The sequence below is a fragment of the Urocitellus parryii genome, chromosome 8 (assembly GCF_045843805.1).
Source record: "Urocitellus parryii isolate mUroPar1 chromosome 8, mUroPar1.hap1, whole genome shotgun sequence".
Taxonomy (NCBI): domain Eukaryota; kingdom Metazoa; phylum Chordata; class Mammalia; order Rodentia; family Sciuridae; genus Urocitellus; species Urocitellus parryii.
The window spans coordinates 105,955,089-105,968,453 of NC_135538.1; the positions used below are offsets into that span (position 1 = coordinate 105,955,089).

The window sequence follows — 13,365 nt, forward strand, 5'->3', positions numbered from 1 at the left end:
GTAAAAGGGTGCAAGGAGGAAAAGGTGTGCTCGAAGAACAACAGTAGTTTAGGCTGGGGCCCAGGACATGTGGTGCAAGGGTGGGAAGGACCCAGACTGACTCAGGGACATCACTTTTATCCCCTGCTCCCCACCCACATTACCTAAGACCCTATTCTCTATACATCTGGTAGGTTCTAGGTCATACTTATTAAATACATATGAGGATAAATCCAGATATTAAAAAGTTAAATCTATTCAATTAACTTTGATGATAATGATGCTCTGGGGTATTCCTGGATTTTCCTGATTATGTGGGTTCCAGAAGAACTTTGTCCATCCTTGGTTAAGGACAGGTACTTATATTATCTCTCTAATGTATGGGAACATTTAAAGAAAGTTCACATGACCAAGAACAAGTAGATGGCAAATTTATATTTGTACATCTGCAAATTTGGAAAGTTGCTGGATCTACTACCTTGCAAATAAGAATAACAAGGAAGAGGAAGACAAGAACAATGACTGATCTATAAATCAATTCTAAGTACTATAATCTCAAAATGAAGAGCTAATACCCTCCCCCCACCACCCATGCCAGGGATTGAATCTAGAGGCACTTAACCATTGAGCCACATCGCCAGGCCTTTTTATGTTTTATTTTCAGACAGAGTCTCACTTAGTTGCTTAGGGCCTCCCTAAGTTGCTGAGGACCTCACTAAGTTGCTGAGGCTTGCTTTAAACTCATTATCCTCTGGCCTCAGCCTCCCACGTCACTGAGATTATAGAAGTGCACCACCACACCCAGCTAAAGAGCTAATATTCTTACAGAATTTCCAAAAAGCTATCAGTACCTATAAATAAACTTGTTTTATATTTCCATTTTATTTGTTTACTTATTCTCACAATACTTGGGATTGAACCCAGAGGCCCTCTACTACTGAATCTCACCATTTTTTATTTCATTTTGAAATAGGGTCTCACTTAGTTGCTAAAATTGACCTCAAACTTGTGATACTCCTGCTTCAGCCTCCTGAGTCACCAGGATTATAGGTGTGTACCACCATGTCCAACTATAATTTTATTTTTAGAAATATACTCACTACTCAGCTATTAACTTACTGTGCAACTGCAGACAATAAACTCAACCTTCCTGAGTCTCTCAACAGGGAGGAGGGTGAAGAGAAACTGACAGCCGGAGGCGAGCCAGGCCTGAGGAGATGGCCACACCCATGAACTAAGAGATGCTCTTCTGGCGTCAAATGTCCCGACCTTCTCAGAGCCTCACTATGCACCTACATCTGGTGTACAGGGATGCTGCTATACACAACTTTTCCATCCTTTGGCTGGATACTATCTAAAGCATCTGAAACTTCTAAAATGTCCTCTAGATCTATTTTATGATCTTGTTTTTAGATGTAAGCACAAAGCCTTGAAAGAAGCATCTTAAGTGAATCTAGTACTAGGCAGATTTCAAAAGCTGTTTTAAAAGCATCAGCCATTAACATAACAATTAGCAAACTTAAGAAACTAGAACATAGAAATCAAACATTTAAAGAACTCAGTGTTTGGCAAATCATAGAACATGTATGTATGTCGATGTGTGTACATACCCATCCACCCTCCCCACATACATACATACACACACACACACACACATACATACAAACACACATAATTAGTCATCCTAAGTCCATTACAAATCATATATAAATATACATACACATATGTACACACACACTCATGCACAGATTCACAGAAACTAAGGATTACTATAAGGACAAAGGACACATATTATGAGATTTAATCAAAAAGCTAAAGTCCCTACTATAAATGCAGTGGATACCTAAAGCTACATGCTTCAAATTCACAAGTTAGTGTGAATTTCATCCTTATATTGTTATCAAGGACACATGTCTAATGTCATGTTAACCTTCTGAGTCCTACATATCAGTGTCTAAAGTTTCACAAAACATGGCCATATTTCTCAGAACTCTAATATTCTTTCTTGACATAAAATTCCTGGTTCTCTTATCAATTATGTGTGTATGTATATATATATACATATATGTATATATATATATATATGTATACACACATATGTATATAATATTGATATATACACACACTCAAGCAAACCTATACATTCAAACTAATAAACATATATTCACAGAATGTAAAACCTTTGCATAGTATGGACAGAAATCAGGAGAGGTAAGTCATTTCATTTACAAACAATTATGTTTTGAGACTACTAAGGACACTTAAGTCTTACCACTACAGACAAAAAATCTGTTAAAAAAAAAAAAAGGTTTGTTTTGAGAGTTTATTACACATTTTGTTTTACTTTCTTTCTTTCTGTTCTAGTCCACCTCTGCCAACAATAGTAATTAGATGACACCTAGAATTCCTTTCGGCTCTCAAGACTTTTGATCTCCAAATTAAAGATCTATGATGATTAATACACTATCTTTTCACCATGATCTAAAAGCAATCAAATCAGTCTTAAAACAAGATGTTTTTGCACAAATAAAGCAGAAAAAAAAACCAGTTGGGGATCTTAATGCACTAAATGTGAATGATTAGCCTGCAATTTAATGCTGATGTTAATTTTTAAGAAGAAAGGTAAAAAGTAAGAAGCTTATTAGAATGTATAAGGATAAATGTCGTATGAGAAGCTAGAGGTAAATGTAAACCAGAATAGAGTTCTGTCTACCTGATGAGCCATGTGTTGATCTTGCCTTACAGCCACCAATCACAGCTTCTGTTAGCCCTGAGCATTCTTCAAGCAAACTTAATGAAACAATTGTACATGTGAGAAATGTAAGCCCAGATCTGAGTAGGTAATACTAATTTTCTGACAGTGAGGGTGTGATGTTATTCCCTACACCACCTGGATACAACACAGAAACTTATAGCAAACATTTTCCCAAAGAGTACAGTTATAACCATCCCACCAATGTGCAGATTGATAGTGTGGCTGAGTACAGCATTAGTAGAAATTTCCCAAAAAATTTTATCCCAGAGTTACTGAATATCAGAATTCCCTTAATAAAAAAGAAGAAATAAGTATCTTCAAGTCTCAATTCTTTAAAAATAAGCCATTCCACAGCTCCAAGAGTTTCAAAGTGAATACATCTCATCTGGTAGCCCCTCACCCCCAGCCTGCCAGAGTCTGCAAGTGAAACCTATGAGTCTGTCTTACCTGTAATCTGACTCTGTCCTTGTGGATTAAAAGGACTTGGTGCAGAGTTCAGGGAGGGCCGTGGGTTCTGAGGCGGGACACCTACTCTCATACTGGGATGAGGAATGCGCCCTAAATCACTGAGGCGGTCAGAGAACAAACTAGGTTTAGAGTCATCAAGCTTCTGTCTGTGCCCTGGAAACAGCAAATCATAAAATAAAAGCATATTAATTAGCTGAACAATTGACCATGCTAAATAGATATGTGAACATACATATGGGGTGGTTTAAGCCAAGGAATTATCAATATAGATATTTATAATGATGTGTCTATATAATGTCTATATAATGCCTTCCTTTTCAAATTGCTTTTTAAGTATTATCTGCTGGCAAGCATTTCTAGTTCTGTTGTATAAATGGAGAGCTGAACATTCCAGAGGGCAATTTAAGAGTTGAGAGCAAGAGGAGCTCTCTGGACACCTCCTCTGGCCTCTCAGTGAAAAGATGGAAAAAGTAGAGTTTCTCTGTTTCATGATGAAGGAAACTCATTTGAAAACTCAATAGTCTATGCATGTTAGACATGCTATCTCAAAGTTTGGGCAGAAGCAGAGGCAAACATAGTTTTCAAAGAGAAATATTCCTGAAGACCATATTGACTTTTTTTTCCTTTCTGTGTTACAACTACCCCTTGCACTGAAACCCTGTTCTGAAAAATTAAAACTCACACCTAGAGTCCCTCTAAAATAAAAAAATAAAAAGAAAGAAAAAATGTAAGCAATGAAATAAAATTATCAAGAAAAATCTAGATATTTCGTGATATGCCAAAGCCCAAAAGCATATAATAAACTCTGTTAAATCACAGAGAATTTTTTTTTTTTTAATTTTAAATCTACTGCTGTGGTTTTATAAAAGAAGCTGAAAATACTCTTTGGCTAAACATGTGAATGTGACAATCATGTTTTTTAAATAACTTTTTCTCTTCTAGGTTATTCAAGTTTAAAACCTAAGGAAATTCTGAAAATTGAAGAAATCTGCAAATTAAAATATACTCAAGATAATAAGATTTCTTAAAAATCATCAGATAATTCTTAAAGGAGAATATCAGAGACTAGGCACAAATATAATAGAAAAGCATCAGAATCTGGGTATGACCTAGTGTAATGTACCTGCAGAGTGGTTCTGCAGTGAGTTCAGGGTTAACACACACACACACACACACACACACACACACACACACACACTGTGAGGGTCCCCCTTCTCTACGTTCTGAACCATGAGGATCTAATATGCTGCCCCATCATTTTCCTAAAAATGTTTTGGTAACTGAAGTTGATTCAAGGAATAACTGCTGAGATGATGACTGCATTAAGAATTTGCACTTTGAAGAAAAACTAAGGAAATTAGGATTATTATCCTAAAGGAAAAGTCTTGAAGGAGTACTGTCAAAACTACTTGAAGCATGGGAGTTCTTCACAATTTCACTGCTCTGTGGAGAGTGCAAATATCTCATCTCCCACTTAACACAGGACAAGAGGAATCTATCAGGATAGGGTTAAGTTGAACATTAGAATTTCCCAACTATAAGCTGTCTTCATAAGAAAAAATCCTTATTTTATTTGCCCCAAAATGTATTTTCCTGTCTCCTTTTTCATTGCCTACCCAGCCCAAAGAAAACAGACAGGAAGCCAAGGCTCAGTAATATGAGTGTAGCTGTCTCCCCAGCCAAACATGTTTCAACTAGGCCCATTAACTGAAATGCACCCACCACCCTATTTCCTGCCAGTGCAAGTCTAGGGCATCTGCTATAACAGAGGGACTAGATCTCAAAAAAAAAAAAAAAAAAAGACTAAGAAAAACTAGGAGGATGAACTGTTTGCTAATAGTTGTTTTCCCCCTTATTTATGGGTTTTTTTCCCTCCAGATTACAAATAGATTTTAGACCCTAAAGGACTTTTAGAGGGGATCCAAAATAATTCGTAGACCCCTGCTAGTAAGGTGTTTACAGACAAAGTGTTTACAGATGAAGTAGTCGGCAGAGGTAGGTCAACTAGCCAATGGTCTTCAACTATTGACTAGCTCAATTCCAATGCTGGAATGCTACCTTCCTGTCCCAGTTGCTATGGAAGACTAAAAATTATCTAGATCATACAGTGAGACACCTGAAACTAGGCCCAATGAGTGAGGCATTAAGGCTGGTTTTCAACATAAGCAAAGAGAGTAGCAAGGATTCAATAACAAAGTTAATAACTCATCCATTACCCTAAACATACTGTTGTAGCCTAACTCACCAAACTTCTATCAGTACATCTTGCTGGGTCTAACTATTTTCACAGTTAGTGATTTACATAGTACTCATCACAAATCCACAGAGTCTGTGTCTTACACACACACACACACACACACACACACACACACACATTGGTGTGTACTAATTCAGCTGTAAATATTAACAATAAAAGTTGTGGGATTGTCTGTGGAAGCTATTTTTTAATAGGCCATATTTTTGGAATGGCAGATTCCCTGAAGACTAAAGGCTAGGCTACATGATCTTGCATGGTTCCTTTATACACTGAAACTTTATGTGGGGCATGGGTCATAAGAAAATTTAATAAACTTTGCCTCTGCTTTCTACATACTTTTCATTAGGTTTTCATGGAGACTACATGAGATGTGAGCTCAGTGATTGGATGTGGGAGTACATTTTTTTTCTTAGCCCAGTGCTTTAGGAAGTAATGGGAGGTTATAGGTAAGAATAAAGGACTTGGAATAGTACTAGTGTGAAAAATTAAGAGCAGAAGAAATTTTAAAATCTCTCAGTGATTTTCTTTTAGAAATTATCTTCAAAGAGAGCTACCAAGCATCTATCTGGGGAGATATATATATATGCACATACATACATACACACATATATACACACACACACATATATATAAAACATATTCAGTTTCCCCTGTAGATATTTTCCCTTCATAGCAACCACCAAAACCACAACAAAATTCTTACAATACAATGAAAAGAAAAAAGCCAAACAGGTTCTTCATCTTTCAACCATTCTACCACCAAACTACATCACAGTATACTCAAATGACAGGCTGAAAGAAGATGTACTTAAACCTTCAGCACCAAGCAAACCTTTCAGAAATTGAGAACTCAGGAGACAAAGGACACACTGACTTGGATCAAGGACAGAGTACTCTGCCATGTTGCAGGGAGGACTAAACCTCATCCAAAGGGCTGAAGAGGAGCTCTTCCAAGCAAGAGGACACTATAAAGAATAGAAGATTCTTTTGTGTTATACGTGAACTCTTTATGTAAAAGCTCAGTAGTCCTGGATTCTCTTCACTAGCTGAACTTTTTCCCTAAAACAGTGGTCCCTTCCAGCCTGTGGATAATGAAATCCCCTAAAGGGTTTTTGGAAAAAGTGGCTGTTCAGACCCCATATCAGATTAATACAGAATTTCTGGGGTGGGTCATGAGGAAAAGTTGTTTTTTAAAAGCTCACCACGTGATAAAATATATGTCCAGGGATGGGAATTACTGCCCAAGATGTAAGTTTTAGTCCCATCACAAATGCCTCTGCCCTGACTTGCAGGTTTGTGTATCCTACTGCCTATTTGACAGTTCCTCTTGAAATATCTAGAAGGTATTGTTAAATGCTTCATACTCAAAATAGAATTCTTGATTCTCTTTCCAGAAAAACCTTATTCCTTCTTAACAGTCCCCCATATCAATGAATGGCGCTAGCCACTCAGTTGCTTTAAGCCAAAAACCTAGACATTTTCCTTGATTTCTCTTTATTCCCCACTCCCCACATTCAACTCGTTACCAAGTCCTGTCTTCTTCATCTCAATACTACATCTTAAATCTATTCTATTCTCTGCTTTTCTATTGGCACAACCCCAGTCCAAATCCCTATCATTTCCCTCTGGGCATCTGACTTTGTCTCCTTTATAGTTTTCCATCCCAGGACCTTCCTACATCTCTGAAATGCTCTCCCCTTGTTACTTTGTATGACCCATTCTCATCTTTTTCATCCCTTATAGCGAGGATGAATACCACTTCAAGATACCATGTCTGGCCTAGCACAGTGAGCCGGCCTGTAATCCCAGTGGCTCAGAAGGCTAAGGTAGGAGGATCACAAGTTCAAAGCCAGCCTCAGCAATGGTAAGGTATTAAGCAACCCAGTGAAATCCTGTCTCTAATAAAATACAAAAAAGGGCTGGGACTGTGGCTCAGTGATCGAGTATCCCATGTTTGCCTACCATAACCAAAGTGGGTTCCCACCTTTTCAAGCATACCCTCTCTTTATTTCCTTCCTAGCAGTTATCATAATCTGTAATTATCTTGTGTTTTTAATTATCTCTCCTGAAAGAGAAATTTCATGGAACTGAAAGTGCCATGAGAATGAGTGTTTTGTCTTGTATACAGCTGTATTCACAAAATCGAATTCAGTGTCTGCCATACAGTAGGTTCTCAATAAATGTTTATGCAATAAATGAATGAATATTCCCCTCTTTTAGATAAATGCCTTGACTAAAAGAAAATTTTCTGGCCCAGGATATCCTATTACAATACTATCTTTCCCAAAATACTCTTCTCTTTTTGTCTGGTAATCTAATGAAGTCAGGGAGCAAAATCTTTCTTTAGAGACAAGCCCCTACTCGTGCTTCCTATGAAACTACACTGAAGGACATTCACTTAAGTAAGAGCTTGCTTGCTTCCTGAAAAACCATCTTATTTCACTATAATTCTTAAACATTGTTGAAACTAATTTAGAAACAGAAAAATGAAAAAGGAAAATGGATATAATTTAGATTCTAAATTTTAGAGCAATGTACTTCTTCTACAGAAGAGGACCTTGAGTCCTTGAGAGGGGATGTGATTTACCCAGAGTCCCATATTTAGTGGCAGGACTAGAACCCAGGTTTCCTGATTGCTGGTCCAGTGTTCTTTTTTTCATTGCCAACCAGCTTAATTTAGAACACAACAGAGCAGCAGAAGTCATTCAGGGAAAATCATGACCAATAATGAATTTAAAATGAAGAAGAAAAAGTAGTTTTCAAAAAAGATTTCTTTCAAAAAATTGAGTGTGTTTGGCTGAATATGACCTTTGTTGCAATAAATTCAGGGACACAAGAAGAATGCATGACCAAAAGGTCACAGCATTCACACATCCTTAAAGCTAACACACATAAGGATCTGTTTAGTCACTAAGCAGTAGTCTAGCTAATTGTTCCATTTATCCCTATCCACAATGAAAGTTAGAAATACTGCCATTATAACTTCTGCCTTCAAAAAATCACACATCTGAAACTCTAGAGTCTTCATGTTAGAGTAAAGACTCTAAAAATGTCAGCTCTATAAATTATAAAAATAAATTTGCCTCAAGTGTGACCCACTTTGCCCATTTTTATAAAAGTTGATTGAGAAATGCTTGACATCTCTGGAGAAGCCCCAGACAGAGGCTCACATTCCACACACCATATCCACACTAGGGTGCACTATATCAGATAGAGCACTCCTCCTAAAGGATGGCAAAAATGCACTTACAAAAAACAAAACAAGATATCTCTTTATGAAGAATGCACTATGCAGTGTCTGGTCCACCCTAACACAGTACAGCAGAGTCATTCTGCTCATTATTTAGGATAAAATTTGGCAACATCTTTTATAGTAGTATTTTAAATTGATTTTCAACACTCACTCTCTTTATAAGGTATCTACTTGTATACTGGGTATCATGAATTATTCTTAAATAAAATAACTAAAGTTAAAGCAAGATCTGCAATCTAGCATCAATACCTTCAGTATCACATCCATAGAAGGGTCAGTTAGTCTGGCTGACTAGTGTGTGTTAGATACCTACTACATGCAAGCCTCATTGAGCATTATAAAGACAAAGAGATAGAAAACTGCATAAGATAATGTCCTTGCCTTCAGAGAGTTTACAATCTATGGAGAAGAAAGGCAAGTCATTAAATATAACCAAAGAAAGACTGTGGTGAGGGCAATAACTAAAATGCTGTGCTTGGAGATCCACTGAGTAAATTTGATCATGGAGTACTTTAAAATATTAAGAAAGTGGTGATTTTGTGATTTTTCTAAGAAATGTCCTTAGTTTTTTAGAAGGGCTAACATATTTAGGATTTGTTTTATTTTTCTTTTTAATATTTTGGGCTTAAGTACCATGATATCTGGTATTTGCTTTAAGATATTTTGGCAAAAAAATAGATGAAGCAAATGTGGCAAATAAATAAATAAGGTGGTGGGTAGATATGATTGGATTAAATACAATCTGTATTATCATGTATGTTTGAAATTTTTCTTAACAAAAAAATTTAAAATAATAAACTACTATAGGAAATACAGGGGAACAATTGATTTTGATTAAAAGGAAAACTTCCCTGATAAAACCATTATGACTGTCCCTGAAGGCTGAGTAGGACTCTGATAAGCAGAGAAGAAGGAAGGAAGGAAACTAGCTGGAGGGCTCATGACGGAAACATGATAATAAATATCTTGTGACAAGATGATGCTAAACATATATGTGATATGAATCTAAACAAGCACACCATTCTTCAAATCACTTAATTCCTCTAGCCTACACATTAATTCTTTAAAAGCTATGCAATACATAAGAGAATCTGTCCTTTAAAGATAGATCTCCTAAACTATAAAACAAAACCTCCTCTATCATAAAGGCAGCCTTCCCTGGAGAAAAGAAGTGACTGGGGAGACATTAGTTGATTTTGTTGTCACCAAGTATGTAATAGAATAATATCTGGTCCAAGCTCTAGGGTTCAAGCCACAGGATATAACAATTTAAGAATGTTCATGTAATAAATTAATGAATATTGTCCTTTTTTAGACAAATGACAGTAATCTTCACAGTAAAAAGAAAGAAAGGAGAAGAACTTCGTTAGAATTACCATTTTTCAGAGTAAATTTGTTATGTCAACAAAGTTTCTGTCTACAGCAGCTCTGGAAAAAAATAAATAATGAGGCCCTTTAGCTTTAATCTCTCTGTTCTGAAAGTATCCCAAGGAGGTGTATGTTTGTAGGAAAGGATTAGGGAAAAAGCTGGCTAATTTTAAAATTTATATATGTTTAGCATCATCTTGTCTCATGATGTTTATTATCATGTTTCTATCATTTGCACTCCAGTGAGCTTCAATTCCAAATGATGTTTTTGGGAATTCTACTACTGAGGAGACTTGGTGAATCTTGGGCGTTTTAGTTGATGGTTTCTAGCAAAAGCAATTTATCAGGGATAACTACATAGACTCAGGAAGTTCTAGGAAAGCCATGTAAAGCTCTAATCCAAATACTTCATAACTACCAAGGCTTGAGATTTAAAAAACCTAATTTTCTGCATCCCTATACATGTATAAAAATGCTAATGAGGAAAGTGAAATTCTCCTCTGTTTACATTCAGATGACTATATTTCACTAGTGATTTGTGAAATCTAGAAATCAAAGACCTATACTCTTATAATGTTCAGTTAAAACCATTGCCCCTCCACCCACACCAAACAGTCCCAAGCAGTTTCTCCTCTGATTTCCTTACTTTCATGAAGAAAGGAGGAAATCCAGCTTAGGGATATCTTTGCCACCTCCATTCCTAGTCCGTATCATCTACTCAAGCCCATCCCTACACTGTCCACAGGGATGGACCCCTGCTTTCCATTCCCACTGGAGCCACTCCTAGGCTCTAGCATATGGCTCACACCAGAGGAGCAGCCTGACATATTGGGAAGGACACAAATTATTCATATGACCACAGGAAGGGGTTTAATGGAACTCTGAGGTTTAGTGTCCTAACCTACCAAAAATAGTTTGTTTCCATAATGTTTAAAGTTATTTCTGCCCCAAAATACTAACATTGATGTTACTTACCTGCTCAAATCCATTTCGTGGCTGTTGAATTAAATAAAGTCCCTTGAGCAAGGAAACAAGAAGCTAAAAAGTCTATTCCCAACGTGCACTGCATACTCATTTCCGATGGCTACCCCTCCACTGCTCCCAGCCCATGCTCTCTTTACACTGGTCTATCCACAGCGTTTTCAGAGACCTGGTGCCTTTGCCCAAACTGTCCCCTCAACCTGGAACACTCCCCACCTACTCCATTTAGCAAAATCCTCTCCTTCTGGTTTTTCTGTCTCAAGGGCCTCAGTGACCCTCTAGTTTCTATCATAACAAGCTAAGAGTAGCTGCAACTGGTTTTTGTGTGTAACTCTTGATTACACCTAGGTGTGATAGGCATTCGGTAAGCATTAACTTACTATCAACTGACACAAAATATTTACACAAAATTTCAAACCCTATTATTCTAGATTTTCTAGACTTGACTATAAACTCAGCAGGGTTGTATCATATTCTATGTCTAGCACAATCTTGGAGCCTAGGTACAGAAAAGAAACAAAACAAATGCTGTTGAATTAATAAACATGAATATGGATAAACTTAAAATTACCTCTCCTTTTGTCCAGTAAAAGAGAGAAGGGGGTGGAGGAAGGTGGCTATTGGGAAACATTTCCCACAGTAAAACTGATGAGTCTATAGTCTTTGCTGGGAAAGGCTGCTGAGTCATCTTTTTTTCCCTAAGAGTATAGTGTCTGGTTCAGGTCAAAAACTATTTCTGGACTAGAATAATGAAATAGACTAAAAAACTGCCTTCATGTTTAAAGCCTCCAGCCCCTCTGAGCCACTGGAAATTAACAACCATGCAATATGACACAGGACAGCTCATGAGAGGAGACAGCCCTAGAGCAATGTTAGTGTGTGGCTTCAGACAGAGGACTACAGACCATAAACAAGGCTCTTTCCAGGAGATTCTTCTCTGATGGCATTTCAAAAATGAGCTTCTCTCTAAGGGCTCCTCTTAATATGTAAACCAATTTCTAAAGGAAAGAAATCATAATCACTACCACATATCTTCAAAAGCTCCCTTTCAGCCCTTAAACAGAGTAAGGCATGTAGGATTCAGAGTTTATCGAGACAGAAAAGAGGAAGAACAATTTTACCCAAAGAGGTCTGAAGCCTTTCCAGTCTCTTGGGTAAAACATAATTATGGAAAGAAAAACATAAGCTACTCAAGAGACATAATTACATAGTTAAGCCATAGATTCCATAGAAATATTCTAGGAACTCCAGTTCTTAAAAAAAATGTTAAAAGTCAAATTTGCTTTCATTTAATATTAAAAGGCACCAGTTTAGTGACAAAAAAGTTCACTCAATCTCATATGTAGTAATATTTTAAGTATAATTAGATGTGTGACAGAGAGAATCGAAGGCCTGCTCATTTCAAAATTTAGGCTTCTGAATTTAAAGAATTCAAGATTTTTCAATAAAATGCAAATGAAAGTATTATGAAGTATTAATTTGCATGTAGATAAGTGCCAATTCCTTTATAACTTTTAGCTTTCAGGTTGTAGTAAATCACAATAATTAAAGCATAAAGTATCTAGAAATAAGGACAGAACTATCTGGCCAGTCTAACATCAGCCACACATCAGAGAACGAATTTTCAAAAACATGCTTAGGGCATATTTTTTTTACTTGAAATAATGGACCTAAAAATTTTAATATACCTAAAGAAAAGAAATTCATGGGATGTTAAAAAGAAAAAGAATTTGAAAAACTTAAAGAAAGACCAAATGAAAGCATAATGAAAATATACAAGAGGAGATATGAGTGACACTGTGTAGGGAGGGAAAAAAAGAGCTGACAGGGAGTGTGGCTGGCTTTACCACAGCCCATTCTCCCACATCCTAACACATCTCTAAGCTAATATGCCTCCTCATCCCAACTCTCCCATACTTTGTTGCTCTAATTCTGCTACATTTATTTTATTTTTTTGTACCAGGGATGGAACCAAAGGACTTAACCACCCTTATCCAGATGGGTAGCCACATCCCAGCCCTTTAAAAAAAAAACACTTTTTAGTTGTAGATGAACATAATACCTTTATTTTATTTATTTATTTTTATGTGGTGCTGAAGATCCAACCCAGTGCCTCACACATGCTAGGTAAGTACTGTACCATTGAGTCACAACCCCAGTCCCCCAGCCCTTTTTTTTTTTTTTAGAGAGAGTGTGTGTGTGTGAGAGAGAGAGAGAGAGAGAGAGAGAGAGAGAGAAGGAGAGAGAGAGAATTATTTAATATTTATTTTTTAGTTCTCGGCAGACACAACATCTTTGTTGGTA

General features: G+C 36.8%; 1 protein-coding gene across 7 annotated transcripts in view; it reads right to left on the reverse strand.

The window, feature by feature from the left end:
• The window catches only part of Runx2 (RUNX family transcription factor 2), a 212,050-nt gene that overhangs the window by 48,892 nt on the left and 149,793 nt on the right, over window positions 1-13,365 (reverse strand). For 4 of the 7 annotated variants that reach the window (XM_026394442.2, XM_026394443.2, XM_026394449.1 and 1 more), the window contains exon 5: window positions 3,182-3,355. The exons of the other annotated variants lie outside the window; for them this stretch is intronic. In XM_026394442.2, the coding sequence (XP_026250227.2) occupies window positions 3,182-3,355 (174 nt within the window). The remainder of the gene's footprint in view (window positions 1-3,181; window positions 3,356-13,365) is intronic. 7 annotated transcript variants of the gene reach the window in all.